This window comes from Sphaerodactylus townsendi, linkage group LG06, assembly GCF_021028975.2.
Source record: "Sphaerodactylus townsendi isolate TG3544 linkage group LG06, MPM_Stown_v2.3, whole genome shotgun sequence".
NCBI classification, from domain to species: domain Eukaryota; kingdom Metazoa; phylum Chordata; class Lepidosauria; order Squamata; family Sphaerodactylidae; genus Sphaerodactylus; species Sphaerodactylus townsendi.
In genome coordinates, this window is record NC_059430.1 from 67541601 (window position 1) to 67566748 (window position 25148).

Genomic DNA, 25148 nt, shown 5'->3' on the forward strand with positions numbered 1-25148 from the left:
TAAGACACCAGCCGAAGACTACCTAAATTCATTCCCTTAACGAATCAAGGCTACTCGCCCAAGTACAGAAGAGAACAAAGAAGCCATATCTTAAGGACAAGGCAAATTTTAAGGGATGCTCTGGTTGAAATGGGTGTGCAGCTTTCATACAAATGAAAAAGCTTCCCAAGCTATTGGGTCAAAACAAATATAGCGTTTATTTTAACGTAACGAAGGAAAAGTAAACAGACACCTCACATTTAGACTCCTATACACACACTGTCAGAAAAAGCAACAGAAAACATACACGAATATCAAACTAACGAGGAGACAACATCAGGCAGTATCTGGGGTAGCCTCGCAATTACCATTCACCACCCGCCGATGTCAACAGGTCGTCATTACAAACTTCAGCCTTCAGTTGGACTACGGACCTGAAAACCCGGAACCCCGGCCCCATCAGCCATTTTCTTCCCAGTTGGCGAGCACGCGCAGTTTCCCGACCGGCAGGCCCACTACAGAAGCGAACTTCCTCCTATTTCACTAGCACGCATGCGTGTGACCTTCGCTGTACAGTCATGCGCTGTTGAAAGGCGAAAGACCAAGTTTGAGAATTTCCAGTACTTCTTGTTCAGGGGTCGGGCGCTCAAAGAGCCATTTGGCTCACCCTCCCACGCTCACCCCCTCACTCGCTCGCACGACCCCCGTCCGCTCCCCCGCCGACTTGCTCCCTCGCCCCCCCCACGCCCGCTCACCCCCCCCCCCGCGCCTGCAGGGCAACCAGCCCGTGGGCAAGAGATGCGCCCTGCTTCCAGCAGGGCGGGCGAAGATGGGCTCGGCGGCTTGGCCTGGCCGGCCGCCGGGAAAGCACCCACCCCGCAATCAGCGGGGCGGACAAGAGGTAAAGCCTGCGGCTCGGCCTGGCCAGCCGCGGGGGAGAAATACGCCCGCCCTGCTTCCTGCAGGGCGGGCGAAGATGGGCTCGGTGGCTCGGCCTGGCCAGCCGCGGGGGAGAAATGCGCCCGCCTGGGCGGGCGAAGAGGGGACCAGCAGCTCGGCCTGGCCGGCCGCCGGGAAAACACCCACCCCGCAATCAGCGGGGCGGGCAAGAGGTAAAGCCCGCGGCTCGGCCTGGCCAGCCGCGGGGGAGAAATACGCCCGCCCTGCTTCCTGCAGGGCGGGCGAAGATGGGCTCGGCAGCTCGGCCTGGCCAGCCGCGGGGGAGAAATGCGCCCGCCTGGGCGGGCGAAGAGGGGACCGGCAGCTCGGCCTGGCCAGCCGCCGGGAAAGCACCCACCCCGCAATCAGCGGGGCGGGCAAGAGGTAAAGCCCGCGGCTCGGCCTGGCCAGCCGCGGGGGAGAAATACGCCCGCCCTGCTTCCTGCAGGGCGGGCGAAGAGGGGACCGGCGGCTCGGCCTGTCTGGCCGGCGGGAAAGCGCCCGCCCCGCAATCAGCGGGGCGGGCAAAAGGCAAAGCCCGTGGCACGGCCTGGCCGGCCGCGGGCGAGTGATGCGCCCACCCTGCTTCCTGCAGGGCGGGCGAAGATGGGGCCCCCGGCTCGGCTCATGGAGCCACAGAACAGCGGCGGAAGAGCCGCATGCGGCTCGCGAGCCGCGGGTTCCCGACCCCTGTTCTTGTTGATCATTACTTCTTCCTCGAAGAAGGGGCGCGGTATTACGTGAATAAATTCTACTTAAGGGAAAGCGCAGAAGTTCCACTTTCTGAAATTATCGAGAGAGAGCTGCTGCTGCTACGTATGATTGGAAACTATTCGCTTTGAAGTTTAGTTCATTGGCTAACTTGGTTCTTTAAAAAGGGTGATCTTGTGCATGTTTTCATTCCCCCTAGGCGGGTGAAGGGAGAGGAAGCGGCCCTGGAAAGGGCCCTAGAGGAGGAAGGATGCGCTTCGGCTGCCTACTCCCAGGAAAGTGTTCTTAGGATTTCAGTCTCTTCGTTTCAGAACAAAGGATTTGATGCTAATTGTTCTTCTGCAGCCATACTGAACGAGTCAGTGGTTAATTGGTAACTAAAGGAATTGGGTGAACGTCAGACCCAGATAATTCTAAACGAATCCTCATTAATTTGACACTGGAATGAAATTTATGGCGACTCCCATCGCACAAAAACTTGGTTCCAAAACATGGATCCTTAGGATTTTGTGTTGGGTCACCCCAAACTCACCATCAAGTCATATATTATGTCCACAGCCACAGCTATACCACAAAAATAATGGATCTATGATTTTGTGGCAACACCATGGTTCAAAAACATGGTTCTGAACCATGGATCCGTGGGATTTTGCGCTGTGTCACCCCAAACTCACCATCAAATCACATATCATACCACAAGCCACAGAAATCATAGATCCACAACTTCATTGAAACCTATGTTGCAAAAACATGTTTCCCAATCATAGATTCTCAGAATTTTTGCATTGGGTCACCCCAAACTCACCATCAAATCACATATCATGTCTATGGCCACAGCTTGTACTACAACATTCACTCATCCACAGCTTTACTATCCACCCACCTATATTGTTCATGGCAAGAACTTGTGACATTAAAATCACATGTCGAACACACTGTGACACTGTCAGTGTAAAAACATGTTCTCGAACACTTTGCACTAATATCTGTAGCTACGGTCATGCTATGTAATTTGGTGATGAGTTTGGGATAACACAGTGCACAATTTCTATGCATCCATGAGGATTAGGTTTTTTTGGAACCACATGTTTGCATCATAGTGGAGCCACCAAGATAAGGATTCAGAGATTGCTATAGTTCAAAATGTGGCCATGGCCAAATATGTGATTTGATAATGATTTGGGAGTGGCTAAAAGTTGAAATCCAGAGTATACATCTATACTTTGGAACCACATTTTAGTGCAGCACTACGAACCAGCAGACCTGCATTTTTTGGGGGAGGGGGAAGGTGTAATTTTTGGCTATCAACATATGCGATTTGATGGTGTGTTTGGAGTGATGCAATCCTATAGATCCGTGGTGGCGAACCTTTGGCACTCCAGATGTTGTGGACTACAATTCCCATCAGCCCCTGCCAGCATGGCCAATTGTAGGGGCTGATGGGAATTGTAGTCCATAACATCTGGAGTGCCAAAGGTTCGCCACCACTGCATAGATCCTTAAGGATCTACACTTTGGAGCAATGTTTGTGTACACTGCAGGCACCACAGAGCAGCGGATCCTTGATTTCTGTAGCGCAATCTTGGTGCTGGACATGATATGGGAACTGATGGTGAGCTGGGGATGACATAATGATGACATCCTGAGGATCTGTGAAGTTCCGTGATTCAGAATTATGTTTTTGATGTGGTGGTGTCATGAAACTGTGGATCCATGCTTTTTGTACTGAAATCTGGAACTGATGAATCTGGGATGACCTGAAAAAAATCCCAAGAATCCATGTGGATCCATGCTTTCGAACTATGTTTTTTGCACTTTTGCAGTGCCATGAAGCATCAGATTCATGATTTTTGTGCTCAGATCTATGGCCATGAACATATGTAATTTGATGATGATTTCAGGATTTCCTAGTGCAAAAATCATGAGGATTCATGCTTTATAACTACCTCTTTGCACCACTGTAGGGCCATGATGAAGCATATCTGTTATTTTTGTAATCAAATTTGGGCTACAGTAATGTGATTTGATGGTGAATTTGATGTGAGCTAAAACAAAAATTCCAAAGATCCATGAGGATCCACACTTTGGAGTCTTGTTTTGCACCATTGCAGTGCCATGCAGAATCAAATCCATTTTTTTTTTGTGGACAGGTCTGTGGCTATGGACATGATATGTGATCTGATGGTGATTTCAGGGTGACCTAGTGCAAACATCATGAAGATCCACATTTTGCAACCATGGTTTTGCACCCCTTTGGTGCAACAATGCAGCGGATTTGTGATTTTTGAAAATCCCAAGGATCCACAAGATTCCATGCTTTGGAATCATGTTTTGGCACAATTGCAGTGCCATGAAACATCAGAGCCATGCTGATCCATGTTTTTTGTAGTCAGATTTATGACTGGGGACATGATTTATGATCTGATGGTGATTACTGAGTGACCTAGAGCACAAATCATGCTTTGTAACCACATCTTTGCACCATGTCAACTTTTCTTGCCACCAAAGTATCTTGGCACTTGCTCTAAGTCTGCATAGCAGGGAACTGTCAGACAGTGTCCGGTGCCACATGACTTACTTCATGAGTAATGGGGCATCCTTCCCGGGGGTTTAATAGGGTTGGCAGGAGACTGCTATTGGGTGCTGAAGGGGGGAGGGGCTTGGCCAGCACAAAGGAGGAAGTTGATTGCTCACATACTTATTTGGCATCCAGTGCCGCTTGTGGCCTCATGGGCATGCTTGTGGCAGTGGGGGAAGGGCACATTTTTTTGCTGTATGGACATATATGGGCTGACCACCTTTTCTCTTGGTGCAGCTTTATACCTCTGAGCTGAAAGGCATTAGGGAGCAGACTAACTCTGGCCATGCCCTGAGATCCATCCACAGCAATGTCGGTGCAAAGTACTGTGGCTGGGCTGTACCTGTGTACAGCCACAATAGGGCAATACCAGTGCCCGAGAGAAGTGTATATCTCTGAAATAGGCTGGTGTGAAGATCAGCTGGTTCCCTAAGCCCATTCAACCCTCTCCCTCTTAGGATTTCACTGTAAGGCCACCAACACTAGTAAAAAAAGAAAACAAATAAAGCCAATCATTCCAAAATTATATATTGGAATTATATATTCAGACACCAGGTGGCAGCCTAAAATCATGAAGGTAAATTGTTTCCATGATCGTTTACGCTGTGATATTGCACACTGAAACTATACAAAAAGTTCAGAATGAATAATATTCCCACATGAATACTCTCATCTTACCATCATTTTATTATTCTTTTTTCATAAGTATTTGTGTATTAATTTTTATAGTTTTACATTCTTATGGTTTTAATAATTAAAATTAGTTTTAAATAGCTTATATTTAAAACTCATACATAAAACATATTCCTGTTCCCTTACCACTTCAGCAGAGTAAAGGACATACATTCCATGGTTTAACATGTTTGTATTAGCAAGGGCCCTAACCCTTGAAATTCTCAACTCTTTTTTCTCATTTCTCCAACTTTTCAGACAGGAAAAAGGCTGAAGGACAACTCTTCCTTTCCCCCACCCCCACACTGAGAGATAATCTTTTTTCATTCTGTGGTTGTTGCAGCATCAAGATTTCAATGGGAGACATGCTTTTGTTTGTTTGTTTTTGCTGTCAAGTCATAGCTGACTTATGGCAACCCCTCCCCCTAGGCAAGAGATGTTTGAAGGCATTTTGCCATTGCCTACCTCCCCAGCAAGACCCTGGTATTCCTTGGAGGTCTCCCATCCAAGTACTGTTCAAAGTCAGGGCTGACAATATGTGACTGACTGGCCCAAGATCACTCAGCAAGCTTCCATGGACTGAGTGGGAATTTGAACCTGGGATTCCCAGGTCCCAGTTCAAAACCTTAACCACTACACCATGCTGGCTCTCAGAAGATGCACACTTATGTGAATATTGATCCTCCAGTCTTCTCGTCTAAGTAACAAAAAGGGACTCAGAGACTGGGCCGTATTAGCCCGAGACCTAGGCTTTCAGTACTTCAGGCTCCCTCTGGCACTTCAGTCTTTCACTCCACTACAGCTGACAACCTGACCCTGGTACAGGAGATACTAGACCACAGTACATAGGCCTATATCCGTTTTGAGGGTCTCCTAAATAAGTTTACTCACAATTTTACTCACACACAACCAAGGTCATGACTAGACTGTATGATTCATGGAGATATAATAAGGAAGGAGGCAACATGATGTCACAACCCTGATACTAGTGCACTATTGGCCCACTGTCTTCCTCCCTCGTCCCCATTGACTCAAAACAAACTTCAGCTGACTATGAGTGCCTTGCGACTTGTTCTCAACTGCCTTGCATGCTCACTCTGTCAACACCTGTCAGAAAGGCCTAAGCCCTAAGGTGCTGGTATCAGTCTTTCAGCAGACAAACAAACAAAGAAACAAACAAACAAAAAGGTCCCTAGACCCTGCAGGACCCCTAGGCTTCAGTCTTGTCAGCCTCATGGATATTGCCCTGCTTTAAGGACTGCTCTATGGAACCTGGTTTAAAGAGGGTGAAAGGCCTCTGCTTCTGCTGGGAGGGACTTGGTGCCTTAATTAAACAAAGAGAAGACAGACTTAGCTGACAGCTTGTTTCCCTCTTGTCTGTCCCATGAGGACAGAAAAGAGACAGGAGGAGGTTGGGGGAAGCTTGAGTTGGTGGGGCACTGCCCATTTGCCATGATAAACCACTATATCCCAAAGCCCTTTTTGTATCTGTTTGCTGTATCTCTTTGAACCTTCCTTACCCAAGACCTGATTGCCCAGAGGTACATATTTTCTAGGAACCTCAATATCCAACATGTTGACCACATTACTTCTGACCAGCTACAGAAATATTTAGTAGGGGTGACACTACTTACTACTCAGTTTGGGCTCATTGTTGAGAAAGTTCCTGAATAACCTTGTTGAAGTATTTGTCAGAGCTTTGGGAAAAGTAAACCTTTCAAAGGTGAGGAGAGGGGGCAGATCCTTATTTGTGTGTGGGAATAGAAAGGGGTGCCAGATCTCTCTTTTACTGTGATGTAGAGCAGAAGGTCTATTGGAGGATCTTTTTGCCACCTCTTATGCTCTATTTGTCCATCGTAAATAAAGCCAGTGTTGCAAGATTGCCATAGATATTTAGTGTGTTATCTTCTACAGGTGATAAATCTAGGAAGTCCTCCCCCTGGAACATCTCCTTGAGTGGAGAATCAAAAACCATCTAACATTATCAAGCATGCAAGCACACAATCTTATGGAGAAATGCTAATGTGGTAGATTCATGGTATGGTGAGGAAATATTTACAACAAAACTTGGACTCCAGCAAAAAACATGCCAGATATCTGGAAACCAACGCAGGTTTGAAGTCGCTTGGTGGAAAATCTGACACTCTGATATTTTGCAGAGTATCTAATACTGTTCATCCATAATTCTGCATTATGTGGCTATAAATATTATTGTTTCTATAATCCTAGGCCGTTTCCGCACGGAGGCGGAAGCGGCTGGAAACCGGCATTGACGATTTATGCGCCCGACCTCGACGACGCTGGGACTGTCCGTAAGATGGGACGGTCCTGGAAAAAGTCCGGACGCTGGCGCCGCTGGGCTGGGGCCCGGCTGACCCCCCAGCGTGCATTCCCGGGCCTCCGGCATCGTCGCCCGAGGAGCCTGGGGACACGCCCCAACCTCGGCCCTTCGCGACCTTTCCAGCTTAGCGGGGCGGGTAGCGCGTATCCCCAGGCCTCGGCAACGTACCGGAGGCCCAGTGGACAAGGCAGGTGCCGGGAGGGAGGGAGTCTTGAAGCTGCTGCCGCTCGGCCGGGACAGCGGCTTTCAAGTTAGCGGCTATTCCCAAGTCACCGCGCGCCCGGTTTAAGACTGGGAAACGCCGGCTTAAAATGGTGGTCGAGCGAGCGCCGAAGCGGCTGCTGCGCGATGCAGCTGCGCCTCTGTGCTATCGATGGCCTGGAGGACGGCATGCTGTTTCAGCCGTCCCAGGCCGCCATTAAATGCCCGTGCGGAAATGGCCCTACTTTTATACAGACATACATCTCATCGCAATCCATCCATTCCTAGTAGTGGTGTTTATATTACAATAATCTTCCAATATTTCAAAGTCTATTTTTAGCCAGTTTTCATCTTTTCTTTTTCTGTATCATTGCTTTAAGATGTTTGTGGCCAATATATTTTTCCTCTACAGAGAAAAATAGAAAGTCTATTTTACATCTACTTGAACAATTTCAAATAATACGAAGGGCCTGAGTAGGCACAGTTCACATTTAAAAGGTAATGTGGGCAACTACTCTTAATATCTGTCAAGGACCATCCCATTTTACTATGTGAGGATGAATCCTAATTGGAGGAAGAGGACAACCTGTCTGCAAGCCCTGACTTGTCAGACACTTCCCAGGAGGCCTGGGTCTCGGGGTCTTCCCAAAGGGACCCTAAGCCAGCACCAGACTGTTCCATGAGTCAGCAATACCATCAGGTCTGGAGACCCAACACTGATTTGCTTGCAACCAGAGCCAGCACATTCTCCCAAAGTACCCCAGGAGCAGAAGAGGCAAAAGGCTAGGGCTCAGGCATGAACCAGACACAGGAGGGCTGAGGCATGGACCAGACACATGATTATGCGCCTGGTAGCCTACAGCTTCTTTGCTAAAGAAATACTGGAAGTGACTGATAAGTCATCATAGGATCTGGAACCCAGTACCTCTTATGAGTAGAGTAGCTGAGTCAGCTTGGAGGAACAGGTGACATCTATAGAGAAACTCCCTCCATGCTGCTAAGAGGCAGTTGGCAGTGGGAATCTATCTATCTGCAGTCTTGCTGACTATCCCACCACTTGCCTTACCTGGTTTGTGCCTATTTTTGTTACCTAACTGTCTTTGGCTACTGCCTACAGTGTCCTCCGGATTGTCTGACCATGCCTTTGCCTTGCTGCCTGCCTTGACCTTTGGACTACCTGGCCGAACCTTGCCTGATGCCAACTGGCAGCATTACGTAAAGAATCCAAAACAGGGTTTTTAAATAGCAAAACTCCAACAAAACACTGAAAAGTGCTCCTTTAGAACATTTATTCGGATAAAGAAAAAAAGATCAAGGACATGCTTTGTCCTGTGACATACTGTTCACATGCCCAGTCTGTGGCCGTTTCTTTTTTACTTTAGGAACTTTAGCATACCTTTTTAGTATTTACAATTTTTAATATGTAACATTGCATAAAGAAGGAATACAAATCATTGCTTTCTAAGAACCCTATTGTAAAATTTTATATTAAAGGGAACCATTTGCTGGAATTATGTGGACTAGCAGTTCTCCAGCAGTATTCTTAAAAATCACATCAGAACAAACTGTGTGCTAGCTGGAGAAGTTTTTTGACCCAAGAAAAGCCAAAGTACGTAGAGTGTTCATGACAACTGATACAAGGACATCCCCTTTTCTTCCAGAACCAAAGCTAGAGAAATGCTTTATTTTCTACCCATTTGGCTATTGCTGTGCAGCTGTAAGGAAGCAGGAGGAATAGTTACTTTGAGGAATTTGTGAATCTTGCTTTACAAATACTGACTGGCTAGACTTGACAACAGTTCTGCAAGCTAAGTAAGTATTCTAACTCTTTAAAATGAATTTGTAAAGAATTTTGAAGTGCTTAGCTGGCAGATTGCTACGTTCTATTTCTCTTAGATGTGTGAAATTAGGAAAGTAGAAACTGTGTGCTGGGCTTTACAAATTTTGTCTGGTGTTTAGGTTGGTGAAGGGGACCACCTGAATGCATGTATACCAAAATCCTCAGCACAGTTAATTGATAAATGTGTGGGATCGTTCAGTCTTGTTGTCAGTGTTGCACGTTGTTGGGGCAAAGCAATCTGTTACATTTCCTCATGAATGTACACTCGGGAAATCTCAGTCAATCTCAACTCTTTGGTGAATGTAACTATAGAAAAGTTTTAAGCACTTTTTATTGTGTTCCTACATCATCTTTTAATGAATATACCAAAGCATTTCCTAGAAAGGTACACATCTTAGAAATATGAATGTGTGAAGAGACGAGTTTTTGAAGCAATAGTGTTTTGTCCATGCTAAAACAATTTATCCCACACCAAGAAAAGAAAAGACTAGGATACTTTCCTTAAACCTATCTAGCAATTTTTCAGATTGTAGCCATTAATGGCAAAGATCAGATCAGTTATAGTGCTTCAGATCTATTTCTGCATCTGCATTTCTCACTACATTTTCTTTTTCACCACATTAAAATCTGTGCAGCCCTCCTCGGATATATAATCATTTTCATATTAATGTATTATTAAAGAATTCCAGGTGCCCCTTTCTTTGAAAAAAATGAAGAAAAGATAAACTGGAAAAGAGAGGATGATTGTTAGAGCAGTCTTCTTTCATGGTCAATGCACTCAATTAAAAAAAAGAAAAATAAGAGACATGTTTCTCTCTTTGAATATGCTGATTTTACACTCTTCTATTTTTTGTCCCACAAACCCAAGAATCTTGAAGAATCCAGTCCAAGAGCACAAAATATTTTAATTAGGAGAGAATGGGTATTAAAATGAAGAACATGGTTGTCACGTAGATATTTGGCAAAGATCCCTTAAGTAAATGCATAAACATTTTGAATGTTCTTTTTTAGGATGTTGATGGAACTGGGTGGTTTATTTTCTTTAAATATATTTTCCTGACTTTTCTTTTGGTAAAGACAACTACAGTGCCAAATTACATGAAGAGCTCCTTATTGACTGAATAAAGGTGGTGGGGTTTTTTTTGGCATTCGCAGAAGAGAGAGGACTTTTTCTTAAAGTTTCAAGTGTACTGGTCCATGAATTCACACGCTTCAAGAGACCCTGAAACCTAAACTACAAGTGGAGTATTTCTCAGCATCCTCCACAGCGCCCTCCACAGCTGCCAACCAGAATCAAGGGTAGCGAACTTAGAAAGTAGTTTGTGTACACTATGAAGAATTTCTCATTTTCAATTCCAGATGTCATCTACCAGCCTGGTACTCATTTTCGCAACTCAACAAACACCACAGGTCTGCCTGAAAGGCAACCAAGAGATGAGCAGTTAGCTCAGGTAGAGATTGCTGTACTAGGAGTGTTATTTATGACAGCCTCCATAGGCAATTTCATTCTCATACTGGTGCTATGGAAGAGAAGAATGAAGCTGTCTAGGATGTACGTGTTCTTGCTTCATCTAAGCATTGCAGACTTGACAGTTGCATTTTTTCTAGTTCTTCCTCAGCTTTTTTGGAAAATTACAGATGTTTTTGTGGGTCCAGATATCCTGTGCAGAACCACCAGCTATCTCCAGTTGTTCAGCATGTTTGCCTCCACTTATATGATAGTGGTTATGGCAATGGACAGACTCCAAGCAGTGTGTTACCCTATGGTACCCTTCCAAAAGAAAGGAGCTCTTTGGAATGCTTCCATCTGCACCAGCTGGTTAATTTCTTTGGCCTTCAGCATTCCCCAAGTATTTATCTTTCAGAAGAGTGAAGTATCTCCAGGTATCTTTGACTGTCAAGCAGACTTCATTGAGCCCTGGGGCACAAAGCTGTATGTAACTTGGATCTCTGTAGCTATTTTCTTCCTTCCTGCAGCTATCCTGACTATATGCCATGTTAGGATATGCAGAGCAGTCCAAATGAATGTGAGCTTGAAAAACTACAGTCAATTTCAAGTAACAAACCAGAAACAGATATTGCCATCCCAGGCAAGTAATGAGAACTGTATGTCCAATGCCATGATCAAGACTATAAAAATTACAGTGGTGATTGTTGTCGCTTACATTGTCTGTTGGTCACCTTTCTTCATTGCACAGTTGTGGACTGCATGGCACCCCAGTGATGCTAGAACTGAAGGTAAGACAATTCATGAAGGATTTCACACCCATCATCATATTGCTACACATATATACCTTGGGATTATCAGTACACAAGAGCAAAGTTTAGTTTTGTATCAATGATTTTTCCTGGTTATGCTTAATCCTTGCAAATATAACATGTTTGCATCTATCTTCCTCCTCCCAGAACAGAATAATTTATTACAGTTAAAGACAAGTGAGTTAGACAAGCTAACAAAACAATTCTAAAAGTATATATACAGTAAAAATACAATAAAAAGTACAATAAAAGTATTAAAAATATAAAGCTATACACTAATTCAGCAATATACTTGGTAGATCCTGACATTTGCACAGAATCTTGTGACTGTGTCCAAGGTTCCAAGCCCAAGGTCAGCCAGAAGTTCTTCCTGGAACTTTTTGGGGAGTATATGCTGAATATAAGTGTGTCTGAGGACATTGTATATCGGGCTATGCCACAATACATGTCCTGCCATTTTAACTTCTTCAAAGCACAGGACAGGGCCAGAACGAGGGGGAATGGCGCCCGGGGCATGCATGCACCCTGTGCCATGCCACGTCACACCCTGGAGCAACGCCCAAAATGCCCGCCTACCAAGCTCTCTTGCACCAGCGTATGCTTCTGGGGAGTCATGCCCTCCGGCCCCCTTGGCGCTATGCCACTGGCACAGGGGCATACATGCTCTTGAAATGGGATGCTATGATATCTCCCTTATAATAAGGCACATGGGAGCACACTGAGACAAGCCAGAGTGAAAACTATCCTATCTCTGTTCATATGGCTTACCAATAAGACATTTTTGTCTCATAAAAAGAGTCAAGTGATATCTTTATAATAGTAAAGAACATTAGAAATGTTCTTTAGGAATATTATTGAGATTTTAATTGCATCTTTTCAAATATAAAAATTATGTCTTTTCATAAAATTTACAAAATCTATTGCACCAATCTGACAAGTATAACAGGTTAAATATGTAAAGCACTGAAGTGTTTTCATTAAGCGTTCAAATTACTCTGACAGCATGGAAAAATGTTATTAAGAATCCCACCTTGAGCTATTTGATAGCAATGTGGTTAAGCTATATAGTTGCTGTACTCTTAAATGAATGTTTTATGAAAAACTGGAAAAGCTAAAAGTATTCCTTCATTCACTAACATTTTCAATTAGAAATAGTATAAAATACATATAAAAATATGAGCAATGGACTGACCAATAACATGATTTTGAAAATGTATAGAAGCAAGAAGACATTTAGAAAGCCTCTCTCAAAAGCAAATTACAATAACAGAACAGTAAATTAATATGCTGAAGATCAATGGAATTATTTCAATGTATTTATGTACCTTTGGTGAATTACATGTAAATTCTTTTCCTTCCAGGTCCAGTAATAGCTGTTCTTATGCTCTTAGGGAATCTCAATAGCTGTGTCAACCCATGGATTTATATGTACTTTTATGGTCAAATACCACACTGTTCAAAGAAAAAAGTGGACAACATCGCTGCTCATGAGGAGTCCACCAATACAGGCAGTGTTAACTTGGGAGAGAAAGATACTGAAGACAATATTACATCAGTATAACAACAGCAACTGGTATTACAGTTTATAGTTTGTGCAGACACATTTCAAGAAATTACTTTGCTAATTTTGGGAAGTGTGTATAGTGGAAGAGCTGGTTTTCATGTATGATATGCACATATTTTAAATGCTAAGCAAAGATTCAAAAGGTCACTGAACAATGAAAAGGTCAAACTCTAAAAGGAAAAATTGAACATGCATGTCCAACATTCAGTACTGGATCTACACATTTCAATACATGAATTTCCAGGTCCTTCTAAATGGACTGTTACCTTCCAGCAAACCCAGTTCTACAGATTAGAGTCTACCACTTTTAACCCCTACACAACACTGGCTCTCTTTTGGCTGTGGTGTTGCTTTAGACTGTAGTTAACAAATGCAGGAAAGTGAAATGAAGTTCTTTACCCCATTTGTGAAAATGTGATAAGAAAATAAAAAGTAAGAGGAGAAGACTATGACTGACAACATTTAAAGGGACCATGCCCATCTCCCCTTGAACCTTTTTATAAAGAATCTACTGCAAATGTAATTAACCCTCCTTTGTGCCTGATAATGTGCTTTAAGGTTGAGCAATACATTTGGCTCCATTTGGGATTGAAACCAGTGGTGTATTCTGTTCGTAGAAGGAGTCCTTCCTTTCTTGGAAAGAGATTTTGCTAACAGACGGACACCTTCCTTGAATAAAAGGGCATCATTGAATCTAACCCTGTGGTTTTGATCCAAATCATGGTATGTTTCCATGTTTTGATCCAATATGCCTCATTGGTCTGGGACAGAATAATATTTTAAGAACTATGTGTAGGCTGAAGGCTGCTTCATGCTTTGTGCCACATTACAGACTCATGTTCTTGGTAACACAATGTTCATGCATACACAACTTTTAAAAATCTTGTGTATGCAACCAAAAGACAGTATGGAGAAATGCAATTATCCTTGCTGCGCACCTTTATGCGTAAAAGGGATGCATATTTACTTTCAGTGTTATTGTATTAATTACAGTGTGGGTCTGTAATAGGTAATATGTAAGTCAACACCTATCAGTCTCAGTTATAAAAGGAGAAACATTACAGGTTTCTTCTATGGAGAAATAAGATTGACTCAGGAAGCACCACAGCATTAAAAATAAGAAAGAGCCAACACAGATTTTGTGTCACATGTTCAGCTGTACATGTGTTGAGTATAACATGAAAAGTATTCCATGCACATACAAAAAATCAAGTATACACGGGCTGTGTACCTGCATTCACTGTAACTTGTGGACTGGGCTACTGAGGTTAGGATTGTTTGGCCCACTATGAAAGCTGCAATTGATCACTTCTAAATTAGACTTCCTACTTTCCCATGTTCTTTTCTTCCAAATTTCCACTACTACTCCTTTCCTGTAAAGGCAGTCTCCATATTTTGATCTATGAGCATGAATCAATTACTGGCACTATCCTTTGAAAATCTTGGCACAGGCATTCATTTCTTGACATGACCTTTGGCTCTACAAACAAGTTTTGTAACATGGTAACATTTGCTTTCTATCGGCTTGGTTATTGACTTACAACACAGCTTATTGTACCCACAATGCCCAGAGGACATAGTTTCATTATTTTAGTAGCCTTCGCAGTGTAACCCAGAGCAGAGTTACACCATTGTAAGGCCAAGTTGCACAATATGATTTTTAAAACGAAGAGTTGGATTTATATCCCACCCTTTCTCTCCTGTAAGGAGACTCAAAGGGACTGACAATCTCCTTCCCCCCCCCCCCGCCCCCACAAACACCCTGTGAGGTAGGTGGGGCTGAGAGAGCCCAGAAGAACTGTGACTACCCCAAGGTCACCCAGCTGGCATGTGTTGGAGTGGCAGAGCGGGAAATCAAACCCGGTTTCTCCAGATTAGAGTACACCTGCTCTTAACCACTATGCCACTGCTGCTCCTTATAAAAGGTTATACCTCTGGAATTTGAATGGGACTCACTTTTTCTGTTTCTATGCAGCAGCTGCAGGGAACAGATTTTAAAAAGTCTACAGGGGAGGCAATTTGGCTCAAGACTATTGTGTGGGAGGAGGAGGGGCTCCTACCTTCCCCATCTGCATCTCTTTCCTGAGCCAAAATGGCCATTGAGGGAATTATTTGCCTCATTTTGAAGCTGCATGGACAGTATTCCATACTGCATTGTATAATTTGCATTAGAACCCAATGAAGTCAGTGGAGTTACAAAGGTGCAACTTTGCTTAGGATTTCTCAGAATATTGGCTAAGCCTAATTCTATTGCAAGACAAATGATCTAATTCTCATTGGAAGCAAGTTGCTTATTATTCTTCTCTATATTTTACTAGAATAAAGGGTGGAAACTATTACATGCAAACAGCTTTTATTTTGTTCTCTTATAAATAAATTATGTGTATGTATCTTTAGAGAAATCTGAAGGCCTGCCAGATTTATCTTTATACTTACATCTGTTTCTTTATATGTTGTCAATATTATTGCTAGCAGTATGTCATTTTTAAGAATATGGCCTAAACCTAAACAAACATAGGTGGTATTTTCAATATTCTCTCAGAGGAAGGCAAGATAGCGCCAGATAAAGATCTTCAGCTGCTCCACTGTTTCAGTTTTTTAATTGTGTTGTAAAGATCATGTGATTATCTTAGGTCGCTGACGCAAAGTTAGAGGTTCCCCATGCCGCAGGAGTTCTGCGGCGTAGCGCCTGTTTCAACGCCAGTTTAGCAGGCGAAGGAGGTCGGGCGGAGTCGTACTTTTCATGTTTTTTCCCGCTTCATTGACCTTCATCGCCTGCGTCCTAAAGACGCTGCTCCTCCGACCCCTGGAGGTCGGAGGACAGTGTGGGCGGGCCGCGATGCCCTTGCAGGCGACGAGAGGACACCTGAGTGGGCGGAGCCGGAGATAAAGCGTCTTCCGGCGGGCAAAATACGCGCATCAGCCAAGACGCTCCTCTCAACAACCCTTTAAAGGGTTGTTGTTTAGGGCGGCTTGACGCCGCCCTGGGGGGAGGGAAGAAGAGTCAGGTCACCTTGTGCGAACGGCGGCCTGGGGGCGCCTTTTTTGGCGCCCCCAGGCCGTCATAAATGGGCCGTGCAGAAACGGCCTTAGATGCTGTATGTTTTTAAAGCCATGTTAATATCACTGCTTAAGTAACAGATATTTGTTGTTTAACATAAAGAACACATATTTGACTAGGTATTTCACAAAAGGAAGACATAGCCATAGATGTGCTGTATATTTGTGCATAGAAAGGTTTGTTTTCCCCCTAAAGATTCAGCTCATGTCTTCTAAATGGCATAATGTACTCATTAGAGACTCCCAGTTTAACGGACATTATAATCTATAGCTGTCATCTTTTTATTCAAACTCTCCCCACCACCAACAGAGCCCTCGTCCTAGCACCTAAACCACTTCACCATTGATTGGTGAGTATGATTGTTACCATGACTTTTCCCTAGAATTGCAGGAGACACACCCAACTTATATAATGCTCTGTCACATTGCTTCTTTCCTCACTCATTAATGGTTGTCACAAGGAACATCTCAGAATGCTCAAAACAGCAGTTACATCCACGGTACTGCCACACTTTTGAGATTCATGCTTATGTTCACTAAACTTTTGTTTCCTATTCACACGTTTACAGACTGTAAAATCTCTTTTCCTACTCTTCTCTATAAGTGAAATGAATCAAGGACAGTGTTCTTGGTTTTAATGGTCTTCAAGCAAGACAGCACTCTTGTCACTTAACACGCTGGTAATTTTGTTTTATTTCATCAAGTTTTATTTCACCTGGTTAACATTCACCAAATGCCACTCAGGGCCCAATTAAGATGTACTGAGGCCCTAAATGATGCCAAAAGACCTCATGGTGGTGAAAAGTACCATCACACAGCGGCTGACTCCATAGATTTTTCAAGGCAAGGGACAAACAGAGGTTGGTTAAGTGGTCCCACACTGCTACCAAAAATGTATAAAATGAGACATTTAGAAATATCTTTAGCAATATTTAGGCCTCATAGTCTGAGCTTCTCACTGTAACTGACTTAATTCCTGTATAAATCCAGCTCTGATGCTGGTATTGGAGTATATATGTATCTATGCATGTATTATGCACATTAGTTCAATTTCTTTTTTGTTTCTACAGCCGATTATACAAAGCAACATTGCAAATTAAGCTGTGTTGTCAGTTCTTTTTGTAGTGTACTTAACACAGTATAATCTGTTATATACAACTAATAATGACATAGCTTAATAAATCAGAGTGCATTTTTAATTTTTTTAGGCATTGAGCTTTGATAAACAATCTGTATAACATCTTTAACTCTATTTTAAAGAAGTCTTGCTTATTAATGTAAACAGCACAAGGGTTGGGGCTTGGTATCTGACACTAAAGAAAATATCCTGGGCCAAGCTATTTCTTAAGAGTGGCTGATGAATTCTCAGACTGATATGGCTCTAGTAGAGGTGCATACAGATTACACAGGAGCTCTTAGTTTTTAAATGTAAACCATGCCATCATACCAGTGCATTTTCTCTGAAGGGAATGGACATTTTTAGCTGTGATATTCATGTTGAATAAATATGTTGTCTTTTCGTTTTTGACAATTTATTCAGAGCTGCACGCATTTTCACACTGAGCTGCATGTTATGTGAAGAGCTTTGTCAGTAATTTTTTGCCTGGGAATCTTCTGATCTGTTTAGGACAACATGAACAAGCTTGAAAAACATGCCCTAAAGAGAGTTACTTGGTCTAAAACCATTCATTTCAATGGGCTTAGACTGGATTAACGCTGCAAAGGATTGCACAGATTGTAACCTTTCTGATCCAAATTCCCAGCAAAACCTGAATTCCTGGGTAAAATGCAAGGGGAAGGGTGGCATGTAAATTGAATAAAAGAAATAAAAAGAGGTTAAAAGTATTCGTGTTTTGTGCTAACAAGACAAATCCTCACAGACAGAGTAGCAAGAATTCTTGAAGAAAAAACATTTGTGGTCAAAGATTATGGCTATCAACTTGATACCTGTAAATATTTATATTAGAAAATGTGTCAATTCAGACCTATAAAGGTCAAAACTTTTATTGTTTGTTTCTTTCACTGCTAAAAATCCTACAAAAATTCAACTGAGCCAGATGGTGATTGTATTTGGTAGAACTTCCAGTCCTTATTTGTTCAAGGAGGGAAGGAGAAAAATTCTATTGAATCCAGCTGTGGAGTAAAGTTTGCAAAGCATTCTTCTTGTCTCCCCTACCTTCCACTCTGCAAGTAAACACAACTTTATGAAAGGCTACATTGTAGCATTTTGCCAAGTAAGTCAAAGAAACGAAACGCATTGGCCTAGATCCAAAGGTCCTGCTCTGCAAGTGGAAAGTCTACTCTGGGGGTATTTTGGAATATCCCCTAAGTTTCTGAAGCCAGCTTTTTTTTGTGGGGGGGGGGGGGCGAGGGTGAGCTGCAAGCAGAGATGCAAGATCCCAATCTGTACTAGCAATTGTGCTTTCTGCTTACACACTGTGAACTTTTTATCTGAGGCATTGTCACACCTGCTTTAGTTCCAGAATTATTATTTGTGAACAAATTTGACTCAAGGGACTTTAACATTTCTGACTCTCAGACTTTATAGCAGCATCAGACAAACAACTCTGAGTCTACTCTGCTCAGCTGACAGCTGTAGGCATCATCAGGGACAACAAAAACATTGTTTGCGAGATCTGTTTTTCAAGCATGTGAGCCATCAATTTTCATCCCAGACATCATGCTGGGGTGCCTCCTTACCCTTCAAATGATCTTGAGCTGCAGAAAACGCACATGGAGAAGGGGCAATTGACCTTTCCCCTACCAGCCATTCTTCATCCTCATTTCCCCCCAACTTGCTGCCATAATTTGTGAAGAAAGTAAGAAAGGCAAAAAGTTATCTGATAAATCTGATCCTACAAAATCAAATTAACAAGAGGGAAGGAAATAATAATGGTACTGATAAATTATACTCTTCTATGAAATGAAGAAAATGTTTAAAGAGGATAATACAAAACAGATGAATCTCCATGTGTTACTTTTATCCAGAATTGTATACTTCAAGTTTCAAGTCATCTGGCAAGATTGCTTGAAGCTCAAAGCAATAGGAAGGGAGCCAGCAGGAGCCTGTAACAAATGAGGAAGAGGAGGAGGTGTGTGTGTGCGTGTTCTGCAGAATGTAACGCCAAGAAAAAACAGAAATGTTATTTGATCAGGATGACTCACAGAAAACATGTCTAAGAAACAGAATACAAGTGGAGTTGCAGGGAATGCGATAAATAAGGTGGGGGATGGATTCAGAAAGAAAAAAAGAATCCTACAATTGCTTCCATCCCATTTCTAAGTTTTATGTTCATGTTTTTCTAATAAATAATTATTGTTCTGTAATCAAGGGAATGCAAGGGTAGGTATAGAATAAACTAGACTTCTCTGCTGGAAGGTAAGAAATCGTTCTCCAGTTTGAAGTATGGGTTTCTAAAATGAGGATGTAATGTTACATATTCCAAGCAGCAATTAAAATATGTGAACGGCTAGCACATGTTGCTATTTTTAATTGTTAGTGGCAATTTCATGATAGTCACAAGCTGTGATTTTTAAGTGGGATTGTTTGAGTGCCATTTGTTTTATTTACTATTTTATAAAGACAGTGTTGGTGAACACAAACATCTAGATCATGCTTCTATCATAACATTACAATAAGGCTATGGCCTTGTTCCTGTGTTAGTGAATGCATGTACATCCTGCATGTACAAGCATACATCTGTTTGTAAGAAAGAGCCAATGTGCATTCACTTAAACAAAAATGGGGACCAGTACCTGAATAAATGGAGGGTTTTAATCACATGTTTAGTTGAACATGTGTTGAATATAATTTCAGAAGTATTTGATTCATGTATAAAGAACAACCAAATGTATGCTGTACATGAATGACAATGAAAATTCCTTGTAGCATTTAAAACTGGTTCATGCACTTGGATGACACAGATGCAAAGGAAGCCAAAGGGAACAGGGCCTTAACAGCTCTGCAGAATACAGGATTTGAGCTAGTGTTGCTTTTGCAACTCCGGCACAACAGACCTGACTTGTGTGCTGTTCTACATAGTCAGTAAAGAGGCAGTAGCCGCACAACTTTTGTCATCTGAAGGTATATCTAAGGAACTATAACAACAATTCCATCATTTTGATTTTAGTACTCCTAAAACACTTTAGGACGTTTTGATTTTAGTAGTACAAGATCTGTAGATTTGATGCTACAAGTTTTAAAAACCTTGTACTGTGATTCTGTAGGGCTTATGTGTACATAGCTATGTAGTCAAGACCCCCCCCCCCCATTTTTTTAAAGTGATGGAAACACAGCCCGAGACTGCTGGTGAGAGCTCACAAAATGGCACTGATAAGCAAGTCCGAGGACAGCAAAGCAGTGTGGGAAATGTTATAAGAGATTAGCAAAGCAAGTGAAAACAGTTTTACAAAAGAAATGCTTCCAGAAAACCATTTTCAGGAAAGGATCACTTGGAAACAGCAATCAAATAAAACGTTTTGAAGCAGGAAATAAAATGTTTTGTGCTAAAACCCATGTGGAACTCCATGCATGAAACTTTTTATTTCCTGCCTCAATACATTTTATTTGGTTTGTGCGGAAAGAACCTATTTAAAGAAGGAAATGGGGAAAAAAGACAATCACTGGAATTAAGAGAGGAAATAAACATCACTCATGTGGAGAAAGAAATACAAGATCAATTTATCCAGTTTTATACAAGCACTCTGGATGAATTTTAAAAAGGCACTCCGGATGAATTGGCTATGAAAGATATTATGAACATACCTGTTGAAAAGAATTACTACCAACATGGCAAGAAGCACACATTACAATGATTCACAAAGAAGGGAACAACCCAGAATCACCATAGTCATACAGACCTATATCGCTACTGAATGTGGATTACAAGTTGTTTACAATGATTATGTAATCAAATTAAGATGTATAAATATGCTAATCCATGGAGACCAGACAGAATTTGTACTGAAAACGTACATGAAAGATAATCTATGATTTGTAATTAATGCTAGTTTGACACGTTAACCACCAGAACAAGCTAGTTCTCTCTCTTTCCCTTCCTCACTCCACCCAGTCTAAAAATTATCTCCTATTAGTAGGCAGGTTAATGTGCTTGTCTGCTGTGTAGTAAGGAGGAAAAAGCTCTGTACAAGTGCAGGGGGGGTTGGCATTCAGAGGAGCGATTATTCTTTAGATTTGTCCCTTTCTTAACACCACTTCAGCTTTTTGGCCTTCTGCAGAAACCACTTCTTTTGGGGCAGAAAGAGTTTCTAAAGTTTAAAGCTGTCTAAGACTTATGTCTCTTCAGTCCTTTAAACCAAATCCCTGATTTTTCAAAGGCTGGGGGTGGAGGCGTAAGGACAGAAACTTGACTATTTGTGACTAAAAGGAATGCCTAAATTCAGAGGCATCAGTTCCTTTACAAATGACAGCAAACTGTTTTGCAGTTAATGTTTTAAAACAATGATCAGGCTAAGTGAAACTGAACATTCATTTTTCTGCCTCTGCCCTGCCACAGCCCCCCCAATTCTCAAAGCTAAGCCCCCCCTTGCAAACAGAGGAGGGATTTTTTTTAAATGGTGAAAACCTTCAAGCAAGCATGACTAACTCTAGGGACTGCTGGATATTTCCTCTTCCTATACCTGAAATATTTCCATGTGCTAGAACTTTTGTGCAAGTGGAAATGCAAACAAACAAACAAAAAACCTGCTTGTGTTAAGTCACACATTTTGTAAGCCTGCTTTATTTCCACTAGTATAATATTTTGTGCAACTAATTTCTGGGTACTATAATTTATAGGGAAGATAGTGCTAGATAGTGCTAGGCATTATACAACTTCTTGCATTAGCAGAATCACATGATGTCCATTTATGTTGTGTTTATTTATTCCTGGATCTAAACAAATATGTTTGGTCACTTCAGAATCTGTTTTCCAAAAATGTTGTATCTTTGGCATTTTGATGATTGACTGTTCAAATGGACCCGAGTTACATGCTCCATTTTGGTGATCAGCCCACATGACCTTGATACATGTGTAGGGATGAGCTGCTGACCCAGCAGCACCGTAAGTAGAGTGCTGGAACACCCTCAGGCGGCTCCTTACTTATCTTCTGGTCGCGACCGCTTCCCCACTTCCTCACCTCCGATGAGTCACTTGGTCATGAACTTTACCTGGCTCACAACCACCGGTGTCCCCAGACAAAGGGACAATGGTCTTGCCCCCAGGTGAGGATTAGGCCCAGACGCTGATGCTCCTCTCCGCACGTAGCAGCCAGGTGAGATCATGCATCACATGATGATCTCTCAGTCTCCCCGCCTCTCCTCGCTCTCCTCGATTCCCCGTTCCGCCTCTTCTACACGCCCCCGCTAGAATCATAAATAAAAGGTGCCAGGAAACCAGCACGCGGGAGAGTCGCTAGGAAATTCACCGGACACCCAGCTGCTTCCGCTGCTGGCGCTCTCCACCAGATGTTATCACCTGCGTCTCGGCTCGTTCTTGCGCTGACCTCGCTGACACTCGACTACAAGCTGGTGCGTCGTAAAACCGGGGAACTCCTCGAACCTCCACTCTGCTTAAATGCGTCGCCAGGGAAAGGGTCACGCGATACCGCATCGCCCGGCTGGATCGGGCGCGATCCAGGGACCCACCTTCCGGTATCGCCTCGTCCCGCTGGATCGGCGCTATATCCAGGGAGACCTGAAGATCCTAGGATCACTCTCTCGTCCGACGGAACACCCGGTAAGTATGGAAGCTTTGCAAAAGCAGGGCTTATGACAAGCACGTTAATCGAACTTCGCGTTAAGCGAAAATGCAACGCGCAGAGGTGCTCCATAAAGAGAGGGGAGCTGCGCCGAAATTGGTTGAGGAGATTTGAAGCTCACATGTCCATGGTAAAACCGGAGGGGGGGACATTGAATCTTTAGAATTGGGGAAAACATCGGGCGACTTCTTCGCGACAGAGCCTCGAGCGCCGATGTCACTGCTACTGACGATGGAGGGTGCACAATGTTATGTCGCCATCAGCCTGCAGGTCTATGGCTCCCCTGCTGTAGATCGCCTCTCCTTTCGACCTTTCAACTGTCAAGGCCTTCACCCCGAATTTTCTCTATCCTCTAAATTGATGCCTCGTCCTCCTTCTGCCCCCCCATTGCGCGCCCGCCTCCTTCAAATTCTCCGCTGCTTTCGGCCGCCCCTCCCCTTGCTCCGCCTTCATTTTCTGGAAGCCATAGCACCTCCGTCAGCGCCACGTAATAGGCGCAGGTTTTCAAAACCCTCGCAGAGAACGTATTAGCCACGCACCTGCTTAAAAGGAAACTCCTGACGGAAGACGATGCCGCATATCCTCGCCCTATGGCGCCCCCTCGCTTCCACTTCCACGGATACCCGGCGAGGGAGGGTGGCATTATTCGGGCGGGTTGTCGAAAGTAACCGCCCTTTAGGTTATAACATTCCTCACCGAAGCCCTCCGCCAAAGCGATGCAGAGACGTGAGGAGTCACCAGCCCCTATGTGAGAGGCATGCTAGAAGGCAGTCGCAGCGGGAGATCACCTAATGGTTCCGGATGACTGGAAGACCACCTTTCGCGATGCTTTTGAGCCCTCTCTGCACAATATGTGATCTGGGAAAGCCGAAGTTCCGCCAGCAATGTTTGGCTTAGGGGAGTTTCGGCTTCGGGCGGCGCCTACACCACTGCGCAAGAAGCTATTACGGCTTCAATGCCTTCGGCCAACCCCAATGATCAGAGTTGTCCTGCCAGAGGCCACCCTTCACGATTAAGCTTTTCTGAATGCTAAGCTCTACAAAGAAGCGCTTCATCAAAGTTCCCAATGCCGGCCAGCCAACCCAAAGTTTCTCCGCCCATCCGGCAAAAACCCCAAGAGCTCCTACGCTGAATTCTGTGAACAGGCTCCAGGAGGCTCTCTAAGAGGCAGGTAGATGAGTGAGGGAGGCCCAAAATCGAGCTCCTCATGCCGCCCTGCATGTAAGGGAGAACGCCTCCACTGGAGTGCCGCGAGAGCAATCACGGGCCTGGGCAAAGATCCTGAACTGGCCGATATGCTATAAGGCTTTTGCCAGGACATCGGATCCTCCGCACCACCAAGCTAGCCTCCTTCGCCAAGCAGCACTCTCCAATCCGCCAGGGGACAGCCCCAGGATGATTGCTTTTAATTCGCGGCAGGTCAGGACACTTCCGGAGGGAGTGTAGGCAGCCCGGCGGGGGGGGCCTTTGCCAATCCCCAATGGAGGGAGGGTCCTCCCCCCAAAGACGAAGGCCCCCGAGGCCGCTAAAAACCTCGATGCCCCCGGTGCCAGAAAGGCTTTCACTGGAGAAGGTTTACTGCGTCCGTCTGGAAACTCCACGCCCGGGCATCTCTCCAGCCCAGGACCAAAGGGGAGTACTTCAGGAGCAGCAGACCCAAACATCCAGACTCCACACCCAAAACCACCCCCCCTCTCGTGGCATCCTTCGCTCACATACGCACCCAGCCCACCTCCTTTAAGTTCCCCCACGGAGGTCCTCGATCGCCCCAACCCAGGTATGTAGCGATGCACCCATCCCTACCCGGGACCATTGGGCTGGTGCTGCCAAAGGCCTCCGCCGCTGAACAGGGACTGTTCATCGTCCCCCGGAGTCATCGAACTCCACGCTAACCAGGGACCCATCCATCTCCAAGTCCTGGACCTGAACATCCCGCAGGAGTTGCCTTTTCCAGCGCGAACCAGCTGCGCGACAAGCTGATCCTCCTGCCCCATGCGCTGCCCGCCATCGGACGCCAATAAAGGCCACGCAACTCCCGGCAGCCATCAGGCGCGCAGCCAGTACCACTCATCATGGCGAAGCGGTGGAAACACCCATCGGAAGCTCCCCGCCCGCATCTGGAAGCTCACCATGGAGGGGTGTCTGTTCAAGGACCTGGTGGACACCGGGCGCTGATGTGACCGTCATCAGAGCAGCCGAAGTGGCTCTGACCAGTGGCCAACCGGTGACCTGTCCGCGACATCTC

General features: G+C 44.1%; 2 protein-coding genes and 1 long non-coding RNA gene across 10 annotated transcripts in view; 2 read left to right on the forward strand and 1 right to left on the reverse strand.

Moving 5' to 3' along the window:
• PNPLA8 (patatin like phospholipase domain containing 8) overlaps nt 1-542 on the reverse strand; it is a 46896-nt gene extending 46354 nt beyond the window's left edge. The window contains exon 1 of one of the 3 annotated variants that reach the window (XM_048499764.1): nt 414-542. The gene's annotated coding sequence lies outside the window, so the exon portion shown is untranslated. Of the gene's footprint in view, nt 1-286 lie in introns of all 3 variants that reach the window. The other 2 variants (XM_048499763.1, XM_048499765.1) reach the window with 2 other exon arrangements.
• A 28-nt stretch (nt 543-570) lies between these two features.
• LOC125434418 (mesotocin receptor-like) lies at nt 571-13782 on the forward strand. Of its 6 annotated transcripts, none has more exons than XM_048499771.1 (5): nt 571-880; nt 1829-1987; nt 9083-9233; nt 10339-11499; nt 12882-13782. In XM_048499771.1, exons 4-5 carry the CDS (start codon nt 10593-10595, stop codon nt 13079-13081), a joined length of 1107 nt encoding a protein of 368 aa, XP_048355728.1. In that variant the 5' UTR covers nt 571-880; nt 1829-1987; nt 9083-9233; nt 10339-10592; the 3' UTR covers nt 13082-13782. The 6 variants fall into 6 exon arrangements, with proteins under 6 accessions (XP_048355728.1, XP_048355724.1, XP_048355726.1 ...); XM_048499769.1 differs by lacking the exon at nt 571-880 and adding an exon at nt 1409-1734; XM_048499767.1 differs by lacking the exon at nt 1829-1987.
• Nucleotides 13783-14888: 1106 nt separating this feature from the next.
• LOC125434118 lies at nt 14889-17663 on the forward strand. The gene is made up of 2 exons (XR_007244737.1): nt 14889-15717; nt 16178-17663. It is a non-coding gene; the product is annotated as an uncharacterized LOC125434118 (long non-coding RNA).
• Nucleotides 17664-25148: the final 7485 nt, after the last annotated feature.